Raw genomic sequence first — 18,101 nt, 5'->3', positions numbered from 1 at the left:
TCTGTATGTACCGACAGAGGCCCCCGGGCCCACCTCGGGAGAGGGATGAACCCGCAGGTGGGGCCAAATCCCAACATCGCGCCGGGTGTACAGCTCGTTCCCGCCAGGCGAGGGCACGGATGTCCTTTCGCCCGTAGCGGGAACCCCGAGGGACCCGTCCTCCGCGCGCATCGGGCGCGTCAGACGGTTCAGATTTTTGTCTCATTCGAACCCGCCGCGCGGCTCGGGCGGTTCAGATTCCGCCCTTCCCACGATCCTCCAGCGCCCACGCCAATGACTGGTGGACCCGAGCCCACCGGTCATTGAGTGTGAGGGTAGGGGAAGGCAGCGCTGGCGACCGCTCGGCTTCCCCTCGGTCGCCGCGGGACACAAAGGGAGGAGCAGTCTTTTGCATAAAAGGTATGCGCCGAAGGGAACGGCTACCTTTTCGCTCTCGCCAACAACAGACGCCGTAGCGCCCCTTCGTCTCCGCATCCTTTTCCGCGATCAGCTTCCTTGCGCCCGGCACCTCTCTCTACCTTGCTCCTTCGCGATCCACCCCAACAATTTCCATGGCTTCACTTCCTTTCCCGCGCCGCTTCCAGACCCAGGATCAGCTGGACGCGGTGCGACGCCTTCTAGGGTGGACTGCGCCGGCGAATGTCGGGAAGGTCAAGGCCGGCGAGGTCCCCCTCCGCGAGCTTGCCGCGGGGGAGTTCGTCCTCTTCAACTCGTACATTATGTGCGGGTTGGTTCCTCCGATCTCCTCCTTCTTCCTCCTGCTCCTGGAGGAGTTCGGCCTCCAACTTCATCATCTCACCCCCCACTCCGTTCTCCTCGCGGCGGTCTTCGCCCATTTCATGGAGATGTTCGTGGGGGTGCGCCCCTGCACCACCATCTTCAAGCACTTCTACTCCCTGGTCGGGACCGGGAAGAAGCGCGGCGAGATCGGCGCTTACTACTTCCAACTCCGGCACGGGATGTCGGGCGCCTACATCGCCGCCTTCTCCAGCTCCAAGTGGGAGGACTGGCGTGAAGGTTGGGTCATTGCGGTGACGGACCCCCACGACCGCCTAGAACTGCCGGAAGGGGGCCCCCAGAGCGACCGGAGCACCTGGAAGGCCAGGCCGTCAATTCCGGCAGAGCTCGACCCAGTCCTGAACCGGATCAAGAAGCTGGCAAGGAGCGGCCTGACTTCTATGATGGTGCTGGGCGACTTCCTGAAGCGACGAATCGCCCCCCTGCAGCATCGGTCCCGGATGGCCTACGTGTACACGGGGCTAAACGACTGCTGCAGGATCGCGCGGGGGCCCGGCGGCGACTTCACCCGGGCGGAGCTGGAGGCGGCGATCCGGGCGATGACCGGCGAGGCGTTCGTTCCAGAGTCCCTGGTCCTCCCGAGCGGGGTGAAGGCCCTGTGCGAGGACCAGGCTCTGCGGTCAACGGTCCTGGCGTCGATGCCGACCCTGGACGAGGGCGGCCTGGCGGTCCGGCAACTGGGGAGGGACCCCAACCGCGGGCTCCAGATCCCTGGCGCCACACCGGACCGCCAGCAACGCCCCAGCGGAGGTGCCGGGGAGCCGGGACCCAGAGGTCCGGCCCCCGGCGGGAAGGGAAAAGAGAAAGCGCCGGTGCCAGAGCACCGGCAGAAAGACTGTGCGGGTGCTGCCCCGGCCCAAAGGAGCGGCGAGGCTCAGGGGGCGGCACCCGAGCGGCGCAGCCAAGCCGAAGGGAGCAAGTCCCGGAGGCTCCAGCGAGGCGACGGCTCCTTGGTGGGGGAGCCGGCGCCCAAGCGCCAGAAAACCACGGGAGTGGAGGAGCAGAGCGGTGCTGTTCCTCCTCTCCCACAGCACCGGCCTCCACCGGGACGACAGACTCCACCGCCACCACCGTCAGGGCCGCGCCCAGCGACACCACCACCGCCGCTCGAGAACAGACCTCCGTCCCCAACGCCGCCGCCAGGGTCCTCGGCAGGGAGGAAGGTTCCCCCGGCCGCCCGGGGCAGATGGGAGTGGTACGACTTCCCGTAAGTGGTCTTATCAAGGTTTTTCATTTTCTTCCTCAGCTTCTGGTGCTTAACCAAACAGGTGGTACGGCAGGCCGCAACCTTCAGATGCTCCAACTGGGGGACCCGGCCCCCAGCCAGCGCCGGAGTCCTCGGCAACGGCCCCAGCAGGGCCTCCGCCAGGAGCAGCCCCTGAAGCCTCCGGTCCCAGTGGTCCGGAGCTGGAGGCTACCATGCTGCCATGTCCAGAAGCCGCCCCCCAGGAGGAGGCGATCAGGCCCACTGCGACGGCAGATGCCCCGGCCACAGCGCCGGGCGCCGAGGTCGGGCCTTCCCCAGCCGAACCGGCAGCTGAGGGAGTCGCTGCTACGGCGGAGGCTGCTAGGCCAGAGGCAGCGGCGACGGCGGCACCGGAGGCAGCGGAGGTGGCGGCTCCGGAGGCAGCAGAGGCTGCGGCTCCGGAGGCCGCCGAAGTCGCCAGTAGCGCCGCCCCACCAGCGGAGGAGGAGGAACCGGAGGTGGTGCTGGGGAGGCCTCTCCTCCCGAGCACAGCGGAGGTCCCACTCCCCCGGCTCATAGCCAAATGCCAACAAGCTCAACTGGAGCTAGAGGCTGGCATGCGACGGGAGTGGGAGAAGCTGGAGGCGGAGCGCCAGCGGCTCTCCGACTGGGAGGTCCGCCTGGGGGACCGCATCAACACTGTCTCCGCCCGCTACGCCGAAGAGCGCGCCAAGCTCGCACAGGGACGCGAGCTCCTGCGGGAGGAGCTGGAGCAGGCGCGCTATCGAGAGGCAGCAACGCTCGAGCGGGAGAAAGCAGCCAACCGGCGGGAAAAAGAGGCCCTCGAGGCGCAAATCGTCGCGGAGAGGCTGAAGGAGGCGGCGACGGCCAGGGAGCGGGCCGCCCGGGAGCTGGCGGAGGCGGCGAGGGAGGCGTTTACAACGGCCGAGGCGCAACAGGCCTCCCTTGCAGAACAGGTGGCGGCGGCAGTGAAGAAAGAAGAAGAGCTAGCCGCCCGAGAGGCAGAGGAGGTGGCCCGGCTGCAGGAGCTCCAGAAGCGGGAAGAGGCCGTAAAGAAGGAGCTGGCAGCCGGGTACCAGAGGCTCCAGGAGCGCGAGGCAGCGCTCCAGGAGAGGGAGGCCAAGGTGGAGGGGCTCCTGGCAGAGCAGCACGCCGGCGCCAACCGATTGACAAGATGGGTTGGCACAGTGAACCCTCTGCTAGAGGCGCTCGGGGCCAACCCCATCTGGGTGCCGGAGGCCCCTTCACCTTACGGCGCCGCACTCCAGCTGCTGGACTCCACCACCAGGCGGCTACAAGATGCGGAGGCCGGCCTACAGGAGCTCCTGGAGGCAGAAGGACGAGCAGTTGCCCGGGCGATGGCGGAGTACATCCTCACCAGCTTCCGGAGCCATGATCCTGCCGTCCAGCTGACTCCCGTCCTGGTCGGGCCCCTCCAGGCAACGGTAGCCGCTGCGCGGGAAGGAGTCCAGGAGGCAGTGGACCTGGTCGCGGCCCGCCTCCGGCGACGTCCCGAACGTGCAGAGAGCGGAAGCGCCTCCGGACCACCAGAGCAGTAGTGCTAGTATCTTTTTGTTATTTCTTTTGTAATATAATTTTTGTTATTGTAAAATGACTTCGTAATGCTGTACATATTATCAGTGATGCATTTAAACATTTCGTGCGTCTACTTTTTTGAAAAACTTAGCTGTTTCCGAGTACACCGAGGTCCCCTGGCCCCCTGGGAGGTAGTCGCGATAAGTCGGGACTAGCTGCCATAGAACCGAGGTCCTGCACATAACTTACGATCGACGTTTAGTAGACATCCCCACAGGTTCTCGGTCTGGCCAGCAGAGGCCTCTTAAGTTGCGAAGCGAGTCAGAGCTCTAGGACCCATGTTTAAGGGCTAAAAGGGGTCCCGGTCCCCTGGTACATGGTTCAAGGTGCAACGGCGCTTACCCTAGGAGGGCAGGGCGTGTAGGTTTAGGGTGCGGAACCAGGCTAAGCGGCTACACAGCCTTGGACCCTAGCAAAGGGCGAGCGCGTTTCCCTGGAGCCAGTTAACAGGGGTCCGGTTCCTTTTTTCCTTTGAGACAGAGGTCCGGGGCTGGGACGGAGCCACGCAACTTAAGAAGCCGCCATGACACAGACGCGGAAAACATGTGAGGGGTTAGCGTAATCAAGAAGCGAAAAGATGTAGACTTGTATAGACTTCAAGGACACATTCGAGAACAAACTTTCCCTTAATGAATTGGTACAGAAGAGTTGTGCGATGTACGCCAGGGGCCGGGTTTACGAGGGCGGACCTCCACCGCCCTGGTCCGCACGTTAATGCTACCAATTACAAGGGAAAAATTCTTCCTCAATCGGGTCCTAGGGATAAAACTTACGGAGGTGTTCAATGTTCCACGGATTGGGTAGTTGCATTCCATCCTCCGCAGCCAAACGAACAGATCCGGGACGGCACACCTTTGTAACCTTGAAGGGCCCCTCCCAGCTGGGGGAGAGTTTGTGCATACCCTCTCGGTTCAGGATCCGCCTTAGGACTAGGTCCCCGACCCGGAGCTCCCTGTAACGCACAAACCGTTGGTGGTAGCGCCGGAGCGCTTGGTTGTACCGTGCGTTTCGGACTGCTGCTCGCCATCTGCGTTCGTCAACGAGGTCCACATCCTGGCGACGCTCCTGTTCCTGCATTTCCTCATCAAAAGACCGGACTCGCAGAGAGCCCATGGTGATCTCCGGGGGAAGGCACGCCTCGGCCCCGTAAACCAAGAAGAAAGGGGTTTCCCCTGTTGCCCGGCTAGGTGTGGTCCGGTTCCCCCATAACACACTTGGGAGTTCTTCAATCCACCTTGCGCCATGCTTCTCAAGGTCACAGTAGGTCCGGATCTTGAGCCCTCTGAGGATCTCAGCGTTGGCCCGCTCAACCTGGCCATTACTTCTGGGGTGCGCCACTGAGGCGAAACAGAGCCTAATGCCCATATCCTCACAGTACTCCTGGAAGTACTGGCTCGTGAACTGGGTCCCATTGTCTGTGATGACGCGGTTCGGGACCCCGAACCGGCACACAATTGTCCTGAGAAAAGCAGTTGCTGACGCCTTGGTGATATTGACCACTGGGGTTGCCTCCGGCCACTTAGTGAATTTGTCAATGGCAACATAGAGGTACCGGTACCCGCCAACGGCCCTAGGGAAAGGTCCCAAGATATCCAACCCCCACACCGCAAAGGGCCAAGAGGGAGGAATCATCTGCAGAGCCTGAGCTGGAGTGTGTATTTGCTTTGCGTGGAACTGACACGCTTTGCAGGACCTTACCAACTCAGCTGCATCCTGGAGTGCTGTCGGCCAGTAAAAGCCATGCCGGAAAGCTTTTCCAACCAGCGTGCGGGATGAAGAATGACTTCCGCACTCGCCTCCATGGATCTCCGCAAGCAAGTCGCGGCCCTCTTCCTGGGTGATGCACCGCATGAGGACGCCGTTGGCGCCACGGCGGTAGAGATCCCCTTCTACCACCGTGTATCGCTTAGCCATCCGGACAATGCGCTCAGCGGATGCTTGATCTTCAGGAAGGTAATTATCTTTCAGGTAGTCCCGGACCTTAGAGATCCATGCATCGGGACCTTCCTGAGGAGCTGGGCGTGGCTCCCTGAGGTCTCCGGGTCCCTCAAGGGAGCACACGACCCTTGGCGGGCACCACGGATGGAGCGCCGCCGGGACCGCCAGCTTCGAGGTGCTAGTCTGACCCCCTTCGCCCAGGTCGGCAGGCTGGGCGGAAGGCTTCAGCAGACGTCTTTGGAAGACGCCCTCCGGCACGGGTGCCTGAGTCGATGCGCTCGCGGAGAGTGCATCAGCTGCTGTGTTGCCTTCGCGTGGAACATGTTGCAGTTCCAGCACATCGAAGTCCTTCTCCAGCCTCTTCACATAAATGAGGTAAGCTGCGAGCTGGGGGTTGTTGCAGCAACACTCCCCCCGGACCTGTCTGATGATGAGTTGGGAGTCCCCTTTGACCAGGAGCTCTCGGACCCCCAGGGACAGAGCCGCCGTAAGTCCGAAGATTAAGGCCTCATACTCCGCCATGTTGTTGGTGGCCTCAAAATCAAGGTGCACCATGTACTTTAGCTGCTCGCCACGTGGGTCGATGAGGACCACACCAGCCCCGGCCCTCTTGCTGCGGGCGGACCCGTCAAAGAAGAGGGTCCAGTGAGGCCTGGTGAAGACCGGAGCCCTGTCCTCCGGACGCGGGGGGTCCGTCCCTTGGTCCGGACCCCCGGAGGCGCTCGGTGCCGGCGTCCATTCCGCGATGAAGTCAGCCAGGATCTGGCTCTTGACGGCGTGACGCGGCTGGAAGTCGAGCTGGAACCCCGCGAGCTCTGCAGCCCACTTGGCAATGTTGCCTGTGGCGTTGGAGTTGTGGAGGATGGCCCTCAATGGATAGGCGGTCACCACCACAATCCTGTGGGCCTGAAAGTAGTGGCGGAGCTTCCTGGACGCAACAAGTATAGCATAAAGGAGCTTATGTGTTTCAGGATACCTGGCCTTTGTCTCATGAAGGACCTCACTGACGTAGTAGACCGGCCTCTGGACGGTCCTGACTCTGCCAGGTGGACTGGATCCTTCAATTTGGGCTGGGGACCCTTCGGCCCCCAAGCTGCTCAGTGCTTCTCCGGGTCGGAGTCCGGCCGGACCCTCCGAAGCAGAGCCGGTTGCTGGAGTGTAGGAGGCCGGACCTCCTTCTCCCGCAGGGGGGTCCACAGGGGCCCCCTGCGAGAGAAACTCGGACCTCTCGGTGACCAGCACCATGCTGATCACTTCGGTTGTTGCTGCAAGATAAAGAAACAGCGTCTCACCTGGGTCCGGAGCGACCAGGACCGGTAAGGAGGTAAGGTACTGCTTCATCTCTTGGAAGGCACGTTGTGCCTCTTCAGTCCATACAAACGGGCCGGACCCCCTCATCAACTTGAAGAAGGGAAGCGCCCTCTCCGCCAGCCTCGAAATGAAACGGCTGAGGGCTGCAAGGGACCCCGCCAACCTCTGTACATCTTTGAGGCGTGTAGGAGGCCTCATCGCCTCGATCGCCCGGACCTTATCCGGGTTGGCCTCGATCCCCCGGTGGGAGACCAGGAAACCAAGGAGCCTTCCCGCCGATACGCCGAAGACGCACTTCTCGGGGTTAAGCTTGGTGGAAGTCGCCCGTAACTTGTCGAAGACTTGAGCTAAGTTTTCTAAGAGGGAATTCGACTCTCTAGTCTTGACAACGATGTCATCAACATACACCTCGACTATATCTCTAACCAAATCACCTAGAGTGATGTTCATCGCTCGAGCAAAGGTGGGTAGAGCATTAAGCAACCCATAAGGCATCACTATATAACAATAAAGACCATCCACTGTTACAAAAGCTGTATGCTTCCTATCATCACTAGCCATCTTGATTTGATGGAAACCAGAATAGGCATCTATGAAGGACAGCAAATCACACCCGGAGGTGGAGTCCACAATCTGATCTATACGCGGGAGTGGATAAGGGTCTTTTGGACATGCCTTGTTAAGATTGGTGTAGTCGATGCACATCCGAAGCTTCCCGTTGGCCTTTGGGACTACAACCGGCTTGGCCAACCATACAGGATGGTAGACCTCCTCGATGAAGCCAGCCTGCAGCAGCTTGCGGACCTCTTCACGGATGAAGTTTTACCGCTCGATGGACTGCTTGCGTGGCTTCTGCCGGACCGGCCTGGCGTCAGGGTGGATCCTCAGATGATGCTCAATCACCTCCCTAGGGATCCCGGGCATCTGTGACGGTTCCCAAGCGAACACGTCAACATTTGCCCGGAGGAAGGCGATGAGCGCGCTTTCCTATTTCTCTCCCAGGTTACCACCGATGCGGGTGGTCTGGGAGGTCTCCGCTCCGACCTGGACGGTCTTCACGGGTAGATCGTCCGTGTCAGACGGACGGACCTTCGGTGCTTTGGCCAGGGCCTTGGCTCGTGAGGTCGAGGGGTCGGACCCCTGGGTGCCAGCTGCAGGGGCAAGCCCCGTAGCCAGCGCATGGAGCTTTTCGACCGCTACAACAGCAGCGGCCCGATCGCTTTGGACGGTGAGGACGCCCGCCGGAGAGGGCATCTTTAGGACCAGGTACCCGTAGTGGGCAACGGCCATGAACCGGTACAGGGCCGGTCTGCCGATGATAGCGTTGAAGGGGAGGTTAACTTCCGCGACCTCGAACTGCACGTTCTCGGTACAGAAATTGTCCTCCGTCCCGAATGTAACCGGTAAGGTGATGGTCCCTACCGGGTACACGGGATCGGGGCCCACTCCTGAGAATGGGCGTGATGGAGCCAGCTTGGACTCCGGGATCTGCAGGTGCTTGAACGCCGCATAGCTGATGACGTTGAGGCCGGCGCCTCCGTCAATCAGCACATGGTGAAGGCGTACATTGGCGATGGTGGGTGCCGTGATGAGCGGCAGCACCCCTGCACCCGCCATGTTCTCTGGGCAGTCGGATGGCCCAAAGGAGATGGTGATGCCCTTCCACCGCTGGTGGGGCGCCGCCCTCGGCACCCCTGGTTTCACCGAGAGGACCTCCCGGCGAAGGGCCTTCACGTCCCGTCGGGAGACGAGCTCCGAACTGCCACCGTACATAACATACAGCTTTTTGCGGCGCTCATCCCCGCCGGACTCGGAATCGGACTGCTGGAACAGTCCCTTGAGGTCTTTATTGGGGGTTTGATACCCCAACTCCCTCTCAGTCGCAGCTGCGTCGGCATCAGAGGCTTTCTCCTTACCGGACCGCCGCGGAGGGGAGGAGCCTTCCTTGGAGGCTTGGTCACGCCTCTTGCTGAGGCGTTCCGCGAGCTTCTGGATCTCGCGGCACTCAGCGGCGCTGTGGCGAGCCCCAGGATGGACAGGGCACGACCCGGGGTCGGTGCGCTGCTGTCGTGGGCGCTTGCCGCGGGAGTTCTAGCCCCCGGTCGTTGCAGCCGCAACGGCCGGACCCCCGACCTGCGACTTGTCGAAGCCACGGTTCTTCTTGTTCTTCTTCTTGCCGCTGCCAGGGGCAGCGACACTGGGCCCACTCGTTTGAGCGGGTCCTACCTGAGTTGCAGAGTGCCACGCACGGCCTTCTGCAGCTCGGGCGCACTTGTCCGCCAGAGCGAACAGGGTGGTGACGGCTTCCACCTGGTGGGTCGCCAGCTTCTCTAGCATCTTCTCGTCTCGGACCCCCTGTCGGAAAGCCGTGATAATAGATGCATCGGAGATACGTGGGATGGTTCCACGTACCTTAGTGAAGCGGGAGATGAAGGCCCGGAGGGTTTCCCCGGGTTGCTGCCTCACGGCGTGGAGGTGGGCCTCCACGCCATGCTGCTGATACGCACTGGCAAAGTTCGCAGTGAACTGTGCGCAGAGTTCTCCCCAGGAGTGGATGGATCCCGGGGTAAGGTTCATGAGCCAGGTCCGGGCCGGCCCGGTCAAGGCTACATGAAAGTAACTTGCCATAATGGCTTCGTTACCCCCAGCCGCCGTGATGGCGGTGATGTAGACCTGCAGGAACTCCGACGGGTTGGAAGTCCCGTCATATTTTTCCGGCAGGTGAGGCCGAAACTTGGACGGCCAGGCGACTGCTCGGAGGTGGCCTGCGAGCGCTGCGCAGCCCACGCCCGAAACCGGCGCCTGGGCTAGTCCTTGCGGCCTGGCCACAGCCGCATCGAGCTCGGGTGCAAGGTCCCGACCCTCAATGTTGAGCCGTCGGTTGCGTGCTCGCTCGATGGAGATCCTAGCATCCTCTCCCGCATGCCTGCGGTTGAGCTCTGCCCGGAGGTCCTCAGTCCGTGCACTCCTCACTGATGGTGAGTGCACAGAACCGGATGCGCCGCCTTGACGACGGCGCTGCCTGGACACAGATCTCCCCGCTGAGCCTGGGGAAGCCTGTGCCAGGTAGAGGAGGCGGTCGACATCGTCACGCCATTGTCTGTGCGCGTCTGGCGACGCCGCCTCCCCAGGGGGGTTGCGGAGCAACTCCCTGGCTGCCATGAGCGGCCCGCTCGGTGGGAGCACCGATTGGGCCACGGAGTCCCGCTCCGCTGCGCGTGGTGGAGCAGCACGCGGAGCCACCCTGGAGGCGGGATGGCGCGAGGCGCGTGGCGCCGTTGACGCCACTTCTTCACCGATCAGGAGGTCATGGTGACCATTTTCCTGCGCCATCAAGGTCACGGTGGTCGACCAAACGCAAACCAAACCTAAGTCCCCTACCTGGCGCGCCAAATGTCGGAGGAATTCTCCAGCCGGGTGGCGGAATGCACCCGCCTAATCCTAGTTAAGGATGGGTTTGGAAGAGACTTAGGAGTGCTCGATCGGCGAACAGATGAACGCTGGAAGGCCACAGAGATTTAGAGTGGTTCGGGCCGCCGAAGCGTAACACCCTACGTCCACTTTGGTGTTGTCTTGCTTGAAGACTGGATGAAGCTTAGCATACAGCTTGTGCTTATGCAGCCTGGAACTTAGAACGTCTAGCGTGAGTGTTTTTGATCCCGTGTTCTAGCGAGTGCATTCTCCCTTTTATAGTCCAAGGGGGATGCTTACACTGAGCGGGACCCCGACATGTGGGTCCGGCCAACAGGAGCTTGTTCTACGAGAGATATGGAGGTCATCTCCTTGAGCTCCTCTCTGTAGTCCTCTCGATTGGGGAGTTGATGTGCGTATCCATAGTCGGGATACGGCCGTGTACAGCCTTGTCTTGTACAGTGTTCGGTGTCAGCGTTGCCCAACAGTGAAGCCGTGCTGTCACTGTTGGGATCGAACCTCCAGTCAGGGGGCGAGCCAGCGCTGACTCGTGCCATGCGCACTGTTACATCGCAAGCCTTAGCACGCCTATTACAGACCATCGTCACACGCGCAGCGCCGTGACGGGACTGCACACAGTCCGCGCACTGTGCGCGGTGATACGACGCGCCGCTTTCAGATCAGGCGGGCTTACCGTGGTGTCAGCTTACCTGCCCCGTGTGTCAGTGGCAGGCCGCACCTTTTGACCTTGGCGCGCCCAGCTCACCTACCGCATTGAATGCTGGTAGGTGGAGAGGCGACCCGTAAGGGGCCTCCGGCCGCAGGCACGCGGCGGGGTCAGCCCCGCTCCTCCCGCCGGGCAGCACATGGCGGCTCCGGACCCCTTCCCGGGGGAAAGAGGGGTCCGGGGCCCCCGTGGCCGGCCGGAGCGGGCTGACCTGTGATGGTCTGGCCATCACACGTGGCGGCCCCGGACCTCCCAGGGGAGGCCGGGTCCGCAGGGATTACCCGAGAGCTCTCCCGCCCACGTGGGTGTGCAAAGGCCCCGGACCTCACGGAGCACGGGGAGGGTCCGGAGACCGTGGTCCCAGCAGTCAGGCCCGGAGGCCGTATGCCACGTGGCCCAGAGGCGAGGGGGAGCGTGGATTATGAGAAGTCCCAGGGCCTGGACACCCTAGCAGGAGGTACCCCTATCTGTATGTACCGACAAATTCATTGACTCCTCGTAGGTACTCATATGTTTTCTTGATCTTGAATTTGTTATACGAATAATTAATATCGCTATTTTTTATGATAAGTGATATATCCGTTGATAACGAGACGCTTGTGGTGACTTTGCCAATCTTAAAATTTGATATCTTAGCCTTTCAAAAATGCTCATAAGTTTTAAAAATTGAAGTCTAGTATTACTTGTTTCAAATTTGTAGTGTTATGAGAGAGAAGTAATATGCATTCGTTTTGGAACTTGCCTATAGATCTCCTATATAACATGATACAATTTGCTCCCATGTGAGAAAAATTCTACCTGCACGAGCTGACCAACAGGCTAACCCATAGTGAGCTATTAGATTGGTTCAGGCCGAACCTAGCCGCCTGTTACCCTCACGTGTGAAAAAATAAATTGTTTAATTGAGTCTGTTAGATTCTTTTTGCCCCAAAATCACACCACATGTGCTATTGGTTGGGTCTAACCCAATGGAGCAGGGCATATATATATATATATATATATATATATATATATATATATATATATACAATTATCCACTAAGGGAGTGTTTGGGAGGGCTTCACTCCAACTTTCCTACCTCCGCTCCACAAACTCCCTGCCAAAACACGTCTAGCTCTAAAAACTCCAGTCTGGAAACTCCAAAAAAAACTTGGAGTTAGGGGCCAACTCCATATTTTTCATGAAGCTCGTCAAGGGTATAAAAAATACAGTTATAGACATCCTCATGGAGTTAGGGTAAAATTACCCGCATTGCCACTTGTTAGGCAATATACCTCTTCGCCAAAAGGCCCGTATGTTCTCCATGTGTCCCCCTTCTTCTTCCTCAGCACCCGCTACCACCCTATCCCGTTAACCCTAGCGCCCAATCCTCCACGGAGACGTCGCCGGCGGCCTCCGCTCTTAAGCAAAATGAATCCTACTGAAGATGGTCTCCCTTCCTATCTAGGTATTGTGGAGCAATTTCTTTTACATCCTCTTTAATTTTTTTCTTCTCTCTCATAATTTCTTCAAATCCATGGAAAATCACAGCACTTGCTCCTTCCTCAGGAGGCGAACCCCCTTCATCCCGCTAGCCCCGGCCGACCCTAGCGCCCTTGAAGCCAGCTAGGGGGCTGGGCGCGGCCGCAGCCAGCCAGGAGGCCATGTGCCTGGTGCTAGCCGTGGACAGCTCACGCTTGAGGCGGGATAGCGCACCGCTGTCGATAGAGATATCTCCTAGTGTGGCCGCCACCCATGAGCCTACGACGAGTAACCAAGTAATGATGGGGAGGATACGTACGTGAGGCGTGAGGATCCCTAATTGCAACAGCACTGGCTATGGATCCCCCTAGTTCCTGAAGCTTTAATCACGTCATGCTTATTCGAGTGTTCCTGTCAGAGTTCACTTGTAATCAGTCACCTAGAATTTAATGGGTACCATTACATGATAACCAGAAGATGGGTATATTTTCTTAAATAATTGACAACTCATTGAGTAAACTGATGACATCAAATCCGCCGAGCCCAAGACATGATCCTATGAAGACGGAGTGGCAGCAGGCGTTTCAGTGTTCAGCCCAGGCGGTGGCTAGACTGACGCAAAAACACTGCAGCGAGTCTTGTAGCAGGTTGGCACTGTAGAAAAAAAGGGCAAAAAAGATTATTCCCCCAAAACCTCCCTTTCCTAGAGCTGGAGTCAACCAATCAGCCAAATAGATAGAATAACTTCTTGTTTTCTTGGAGTTCGTGGAGTGAAGCTGAAAAAAATCTGAAGTTAGTGGAGTGGAGCTATTTTTCTGGAGTTAGAGTGCAATCCTAAGGTTTAAAATTTATGTCACGAAGAAATTATAATTGTAACTTTTGGACCAACTTAGAATACTATTAGATTTTAAAGTTTTGTGAACAATGAAGTACACAAATAAAAACGACAAATTAAATATCAGCAGTAATTTTCCGACATGGATGTCAATAATTTTATTACTGGTATCTCCACCTCCTTCCAGTCAAAATGAGTTCAGATTCGACTAAGGGCCTGTTTGGATCCACCCCCAAATGGCAAAAGGGCAAATGGCAAATTTTTACTCCTGTCACATCAGATGTTTGGACGCTAATTAGAAGTATTAAATATAGTTTAATTAAAAAACTAATTACATAGATGAGGACTAAATGACGAGACGAATCTATTAAACCTAATTAATCCATAATTAGCAAAATTACGGTAGCATTTGCCCTTTTGCACTTTGGGGTGTTTGGATCCAAAAGTGCAAAAAAAAGTGCAAAAGAGCAAAAATTTTGCACTTTCTCTTTCTCAATCTCTTCCCGTTCGATCCAAACAGGCCTAATACAATCGTATAGCATTGAATTCTATTCCTATTCAGATCCGTTTGCGGGCCGACGACCCTGCTCGGCTGCCCCTCGTTTTATTCCTTCCGTGGGCCGGGCGCTGCGGCAGGGTCTAGAGCGAGCGTGATCTTTCGACTTTTCCAGAGCAAGCACAGAAGGGAGGGGGGACCGGCGATGTCGACGACGACTGAGGCAGCGATGAGCGCCGCCGCTGCGCCGGTGCGGTGCCAGCGGATCGGCTGCGACGCCATGTTCACAGACGACAACAACCCCGAAGGCTCCTGCCAATACCACCCCTCCGTAAGCACTGCCTCGTGTTCTCTCCTCTTCGCCCCCCAAACCCCCGTACCTCATAAAAAAATTTCCACTGCTTCAAACCTCAAATTGATGGGGCTGGGCACCTTTCGTACCTAGTGCGGCCGGCGCTGCGGTTCCGCCCCCCTAGGCTAGGTTCCTCAGCCTTGCCTCAGGTAGCAGGGGATTCGTGTGCTAAGGTTTAGGTTGTGGCGGAGTTTAAGGGATTGCTTTGCTTCCGAAGACGAATTAGGATAAGATTTCGGTGGCTATTTGCGGAACTGGGCGCCTTTCAATGAATGATTTAACCAGAATTGTTGCTAATTGGAAGCATGGTATTGGGAAATAATGTAGAAATATACTGTAGTTTTTCTGCTCCCAAGGAGCTTTTGCTTTTCCTTCTTCTGGTTTAAGTGCAATGTTACACACCAGTTGTGTAACCATTCAAGTGGAATAAAAAAAAAGCTGCTGCCCTTTTTATGACTGCTGTAATGTTTTATTGTAAATAGCTCTACTTTGTTAGAAGCAAATAAAAATGTCTGCAACATTGGGAGAAGAATAGCTACCTGTTCCTCTAGGAACTGTTTCTCCTATCGTTTCATTCAGATTAAAATGCTCAACCAGACAGCCATAGCAACTTTGTTTCTGTGATGTTTACGCATTCATCACACTGCTTGCTGCTGCAGTTGAAGGTGCCTATGGAGTGTTAGTGCACATGTTTTTGGCATAGTAAAACTCATGCAAATAGCCAGTCATTATATTGGGAACTTACACTGTTATACATACATCCTGCTTTCCAGACCTGACCAAAATTGAACCCTGCTACTAGGGTTTTCATGAAGTGCGTTCGAAAGTATAGTTACTAGCTCAATAATTCCTTCCATTTTCACTACTAGTGTTCTGACAGCTTTCTCCATCCTTTTGTTTTTCTGCAGGCAGTAAGTTTCACCCTTGCTTGAAAGTTATTTCTGTTTAGGAAATCATCATCCGTTTTCTTAAGATATGTTATTTCAGCCTTTATTTCATGATGGCATGAAAGAGTGGAGCTGCTGCAAGCAACGAAGCCATGATTTTAGCTTATTTTTGGCGATACCAGGGTAAGGAGCGATCCCTTTCTTTCTCCCCTGGCATGCACTGGAAACATTGCAACTTGAGTATTATTGTGTATGATGTATCATGGCATGGTTAGCATCGTTTCGTGTTGACAACCAATGTAAACCAGAAAAGTGGTAATTCCAAGGAAAATGCACTTGTGATGTTTGATCCAAATCCGTAATTTGTTAACAGCAACAAATATGTAACATAGTTTTTGGTCAATCCTTGGGAGATCAAATCTCTTGCCTGCTGATCCACTCAGCGAAATTAGGCGTGCCTACAAGTTGGCCATAGTCTAAATGACACTATAGTTGCCAAATTAAGCTTCACCCATAAATTTGATTTGTCAATCTGTGGGGTCTTAAACCAAACAAATGAGAAAAATATGGTTATGTCAGCAAATGTTCTTGTCTCTGTATTACTTAAACATCCTGATGCATCATAAATTCGCAAGTTATATTTGCATGCTATTTTTGCTATATGATATGTGAACATAGTATTCAAACATAGCTTGATCACTGAGTGTCAACTGTTCCTACAGACTTTATGCTCATTTTCTTCTCTACTTCTGGAATTTAAGGAGTTTCTTACACGATAGCAAAGTAGAGGATAATTTATGAAGTTATAAGTACACACTGTTCTTTTTCCTCCCTCTAAGGCAAGTACTGCCTAAGAAGTGCAAAACCTATTTACAGTTATTTGGATTCACAGAACTCTCATGTCTGTGTTGATGTATTTCATGTGAAATTGAGACCCTTGTTGCTTTTGGATGCCTGTTTTGGTCAATCTTATCATCATCGTGCTACTCAATAAATGAAGACATGCTTCTGAATATAATGTATCATTAACAGGGCGGCCTGCCTTTTTACACAGTCAAATGTGCTAAATTTACACAAACTCTCCCTTTTGTTAGTGCTTTAGCTTCTTGACCAATCCAACATAAGAAAAATATTGGCAGATCACTAGGTGCACTAAAATATCTAATAGTTTGGCATTTGTGAATTTGCCATAATATTAATGAATATACGGATAGACATCAGAATCTGGATTATCTACTCGGATCTAATTTATGGTGTCTGACTTAACATTTAAGCTGCAGTCAGCTGCATTCATCTGAGACTGAACTAACATAACAAGGGGTGTTGTCAATTGTCGAGTATAAGTACTTGAGTTAATGGTTTTGTATCACCATTCACTCTATGAGGTGAGTTAGAACAACAGAAGTAAGAGTCAGGCAACATTTTACTAAAAGTGTTAAAGATGTTTAAGTGGCAGATTGGCAGTAGCTGATACGTTGTAACCAATGCACTTCCTCCATTCCAAATTATAGGTTGTTTTGGCTTTTCTAGATACATAGTTTTTGCTATGCATCTAGATATACGCTATGCCTAGATACACAGTAAAAATTATGTATCTAGACAAACCAAAACGATCTATAATTTGAAACGGAGGGAATATAATCTTCAATCGCCTGATATATTTTGTTAGAACCAAAAGCAACTGAATGTATGCCCTATCGTGGCGCAGATGCACAACAGGGAAGCACACGACTGAAAAACCAGTCACAAAAGCTGTTTCTGCAAACCGTCCAAAGGCAACACCAGTCCAGTCTTCTAAGCAGACTGTAGGAGACGAAGCCTGCGCAAGGTGTCGTCAGGGTTTCTTTTGTTCTGACCATGGTGAGTTTGTGTTTACAGTAACATTGTTTAGATTTAGCTTAGTAGTTTCCTATTTATGGATGCTAACAGTTACCACCCTTCACATATGTTCAGTAAAAAAACATCTTTTAACACTAACTTGGTGAATCATAATGACCATAAACTACAAAATTGAAAATGTTCACTGAATGGAGTCTGCAATCTGTACGTTTCCAGGATCACAGCCCAAGGTACAAAAACCAGCTGCTACTGATGATACAAACAAGGAACCTGTTGAGAAATCCTCGGCTCCACCTCCCAAGAAAAGGATCGATATAAATGAACCGAGAACATGTAGAAATAAAGGATGTGGTAAATCCTACAAGGAGAAGGATAACCATGATTCTGCGTGCGATTACCATCCAGGTCCTGCAGTTTTCCATGACAGGATGAGAGGGGTAAGTATCTGTTCTTATGTTGATTTGTGCTAAGTAAATTTCTCAACTTCTGCCATCCTTAAATTCTGTATCTTTTATTGCAGTGGAAATGCTGTAATATTCATGTCAAGGAGTTTGATGAGTTTATGGAGATACCTCCATGCACCAAGGGCTGGCATAATGCTGATGCCGTGTGAATTCACACCATGCCTATCTGCTTTCGTGTTGTATCTCCTAGCATGTAAGAGGCAATCTTGCTGCAGTTACTTGAGGGTTTTACTTGGAAGTGTGACAAAAGCTTTGAGGATGGGCTGCATATTAGCTTGCTCATAGTGATTGTCCCGAAATCTTACATGATTCTCCTTGTACTCTGGACCTGAACTTGAAACCATATTTCTTCGCTGCTCGATTTGAATTGAATTTGTATCAGTTCGAAGCTCAAGGTTTTTCTTTAACTGTCTGAAAGCAAGACATGCTGGCGCTTGTGGATCAGTACATCTGTTGTGTTCCGTTCGTCCCATTACCCTGGCTGTTGGTGAAGCTCTGCTCGTGTGGTGGTTTGAGCAGGCAGAACCTGGACCATGAGCAGGAGGCTGTTGACTGTCTATATTTGGAAGATAGAATTTTGTGTATGCCACTTCGCCATCTAAAAATTTCACTTCCCCTCCATCCGAAGTTTCTTTCGATGCCATTGCTTCCGTTAGATTATAAGTGTCACCCGTTAAGTCGTGCGTCTGGGAGACGGAGCTCAGGCTACCGCGGGAACGTATAATGAATTTTCTGAACGAGGATTCAACGGCACGGTTGCATGGTAAATTTGTAATGGA

The 18,101-nt window shown here is 54.5% G+C and overlaps 1 protein-coding gene across 2 annotated transcripts; it reads left to right on the top strand.

The window, feature by feature from the left end:
• The first annotated feature begins 13,904 nt into the window (after nucleotides 1–13,904).
• On the top strand, nucleotides 13,905–17,716 carry LOC112878949 (cysteine and histidine-rich domain-containing protein RAR1). 2 transcript variants are annotated; one of them, XM_025943227.1, is made up of 6 exons: nucleotides 13,906–14,111; nucleotides 15,041–15,043; nucleotides 15,120–15,202; nucleotides 16,728–16,879; nucleotides 17,075–17,295; nucleotides 17,379–17,716. In XM_025943227.1, the coding sequence occupies exons 1-6, from the start codon at nucleotides 13,986–13,988 to the stop codon at nucleotides 17,469–17,471; spliced, it is 678 nt and encodes a 225-aa protein (XP_025799012.1). In that variant the 5' UTR covers nucleotides 13,906–13,985; the 3' UTR covers nucleotides 17,472–17,716. The 2 variants fall into 2 exon arrangements, with proteins under 2 accessions (XP_025799013.1, XP_025799012.1); XM_025943228.1 differs by lacking the exon at nucleotides 15,041–15,043 and having other exon boundaries at nucleotides 13,905–14,111.
• The last annotated feature ends 385 nt before the right edge of the window (nucleotides 17,717–18,101 follow it).

This window comes from Panicum hallii, chromosome 1, assembly GCF_002211085.1.
Source record: "Panicum hallii strain FIL2 chromosome 1, PHallii_v3.1, whole genome shotgun sequence".
In the NCBI taxonomy this organism is placed as follows: domain Eukaryota; kingdom Viridiplantae; phylum Streptophyta; class Magnoliopsida; order Poales; family Poaceae; genus Panicum; species Panicum hallii.
The sequence above is the reverse complement of the archived record's forward strand: the minus strand, read 5'-3'. Positions and strand labels throughout refer to the sequence as shown.

Bases quoted from the DNA above. Each gene is read 5' to 3' on its own strand.
- LOC112878949 (XM_025943227.1), top strand. From the start codon at position 13,986: ATGTCGACGACGACTGAGGCAGCGATGAGCGCCGCCGCTGCGCCGGTG. The intron at 16,880-17,074 runs GTGAGTTTGTGT...GTACGTTTCCAG, and splicing joins TTTCTTTTGTTCTGACCATG to GATCACAGCCCAAGGTACAA. The intron at 17,296-17,378 runs GTAAGTATCTGT...CTTTTATTGCAG, and splicing joins TCCATGACAGGATGAGAGGG to TGGAAATGCTGTAATATTCA.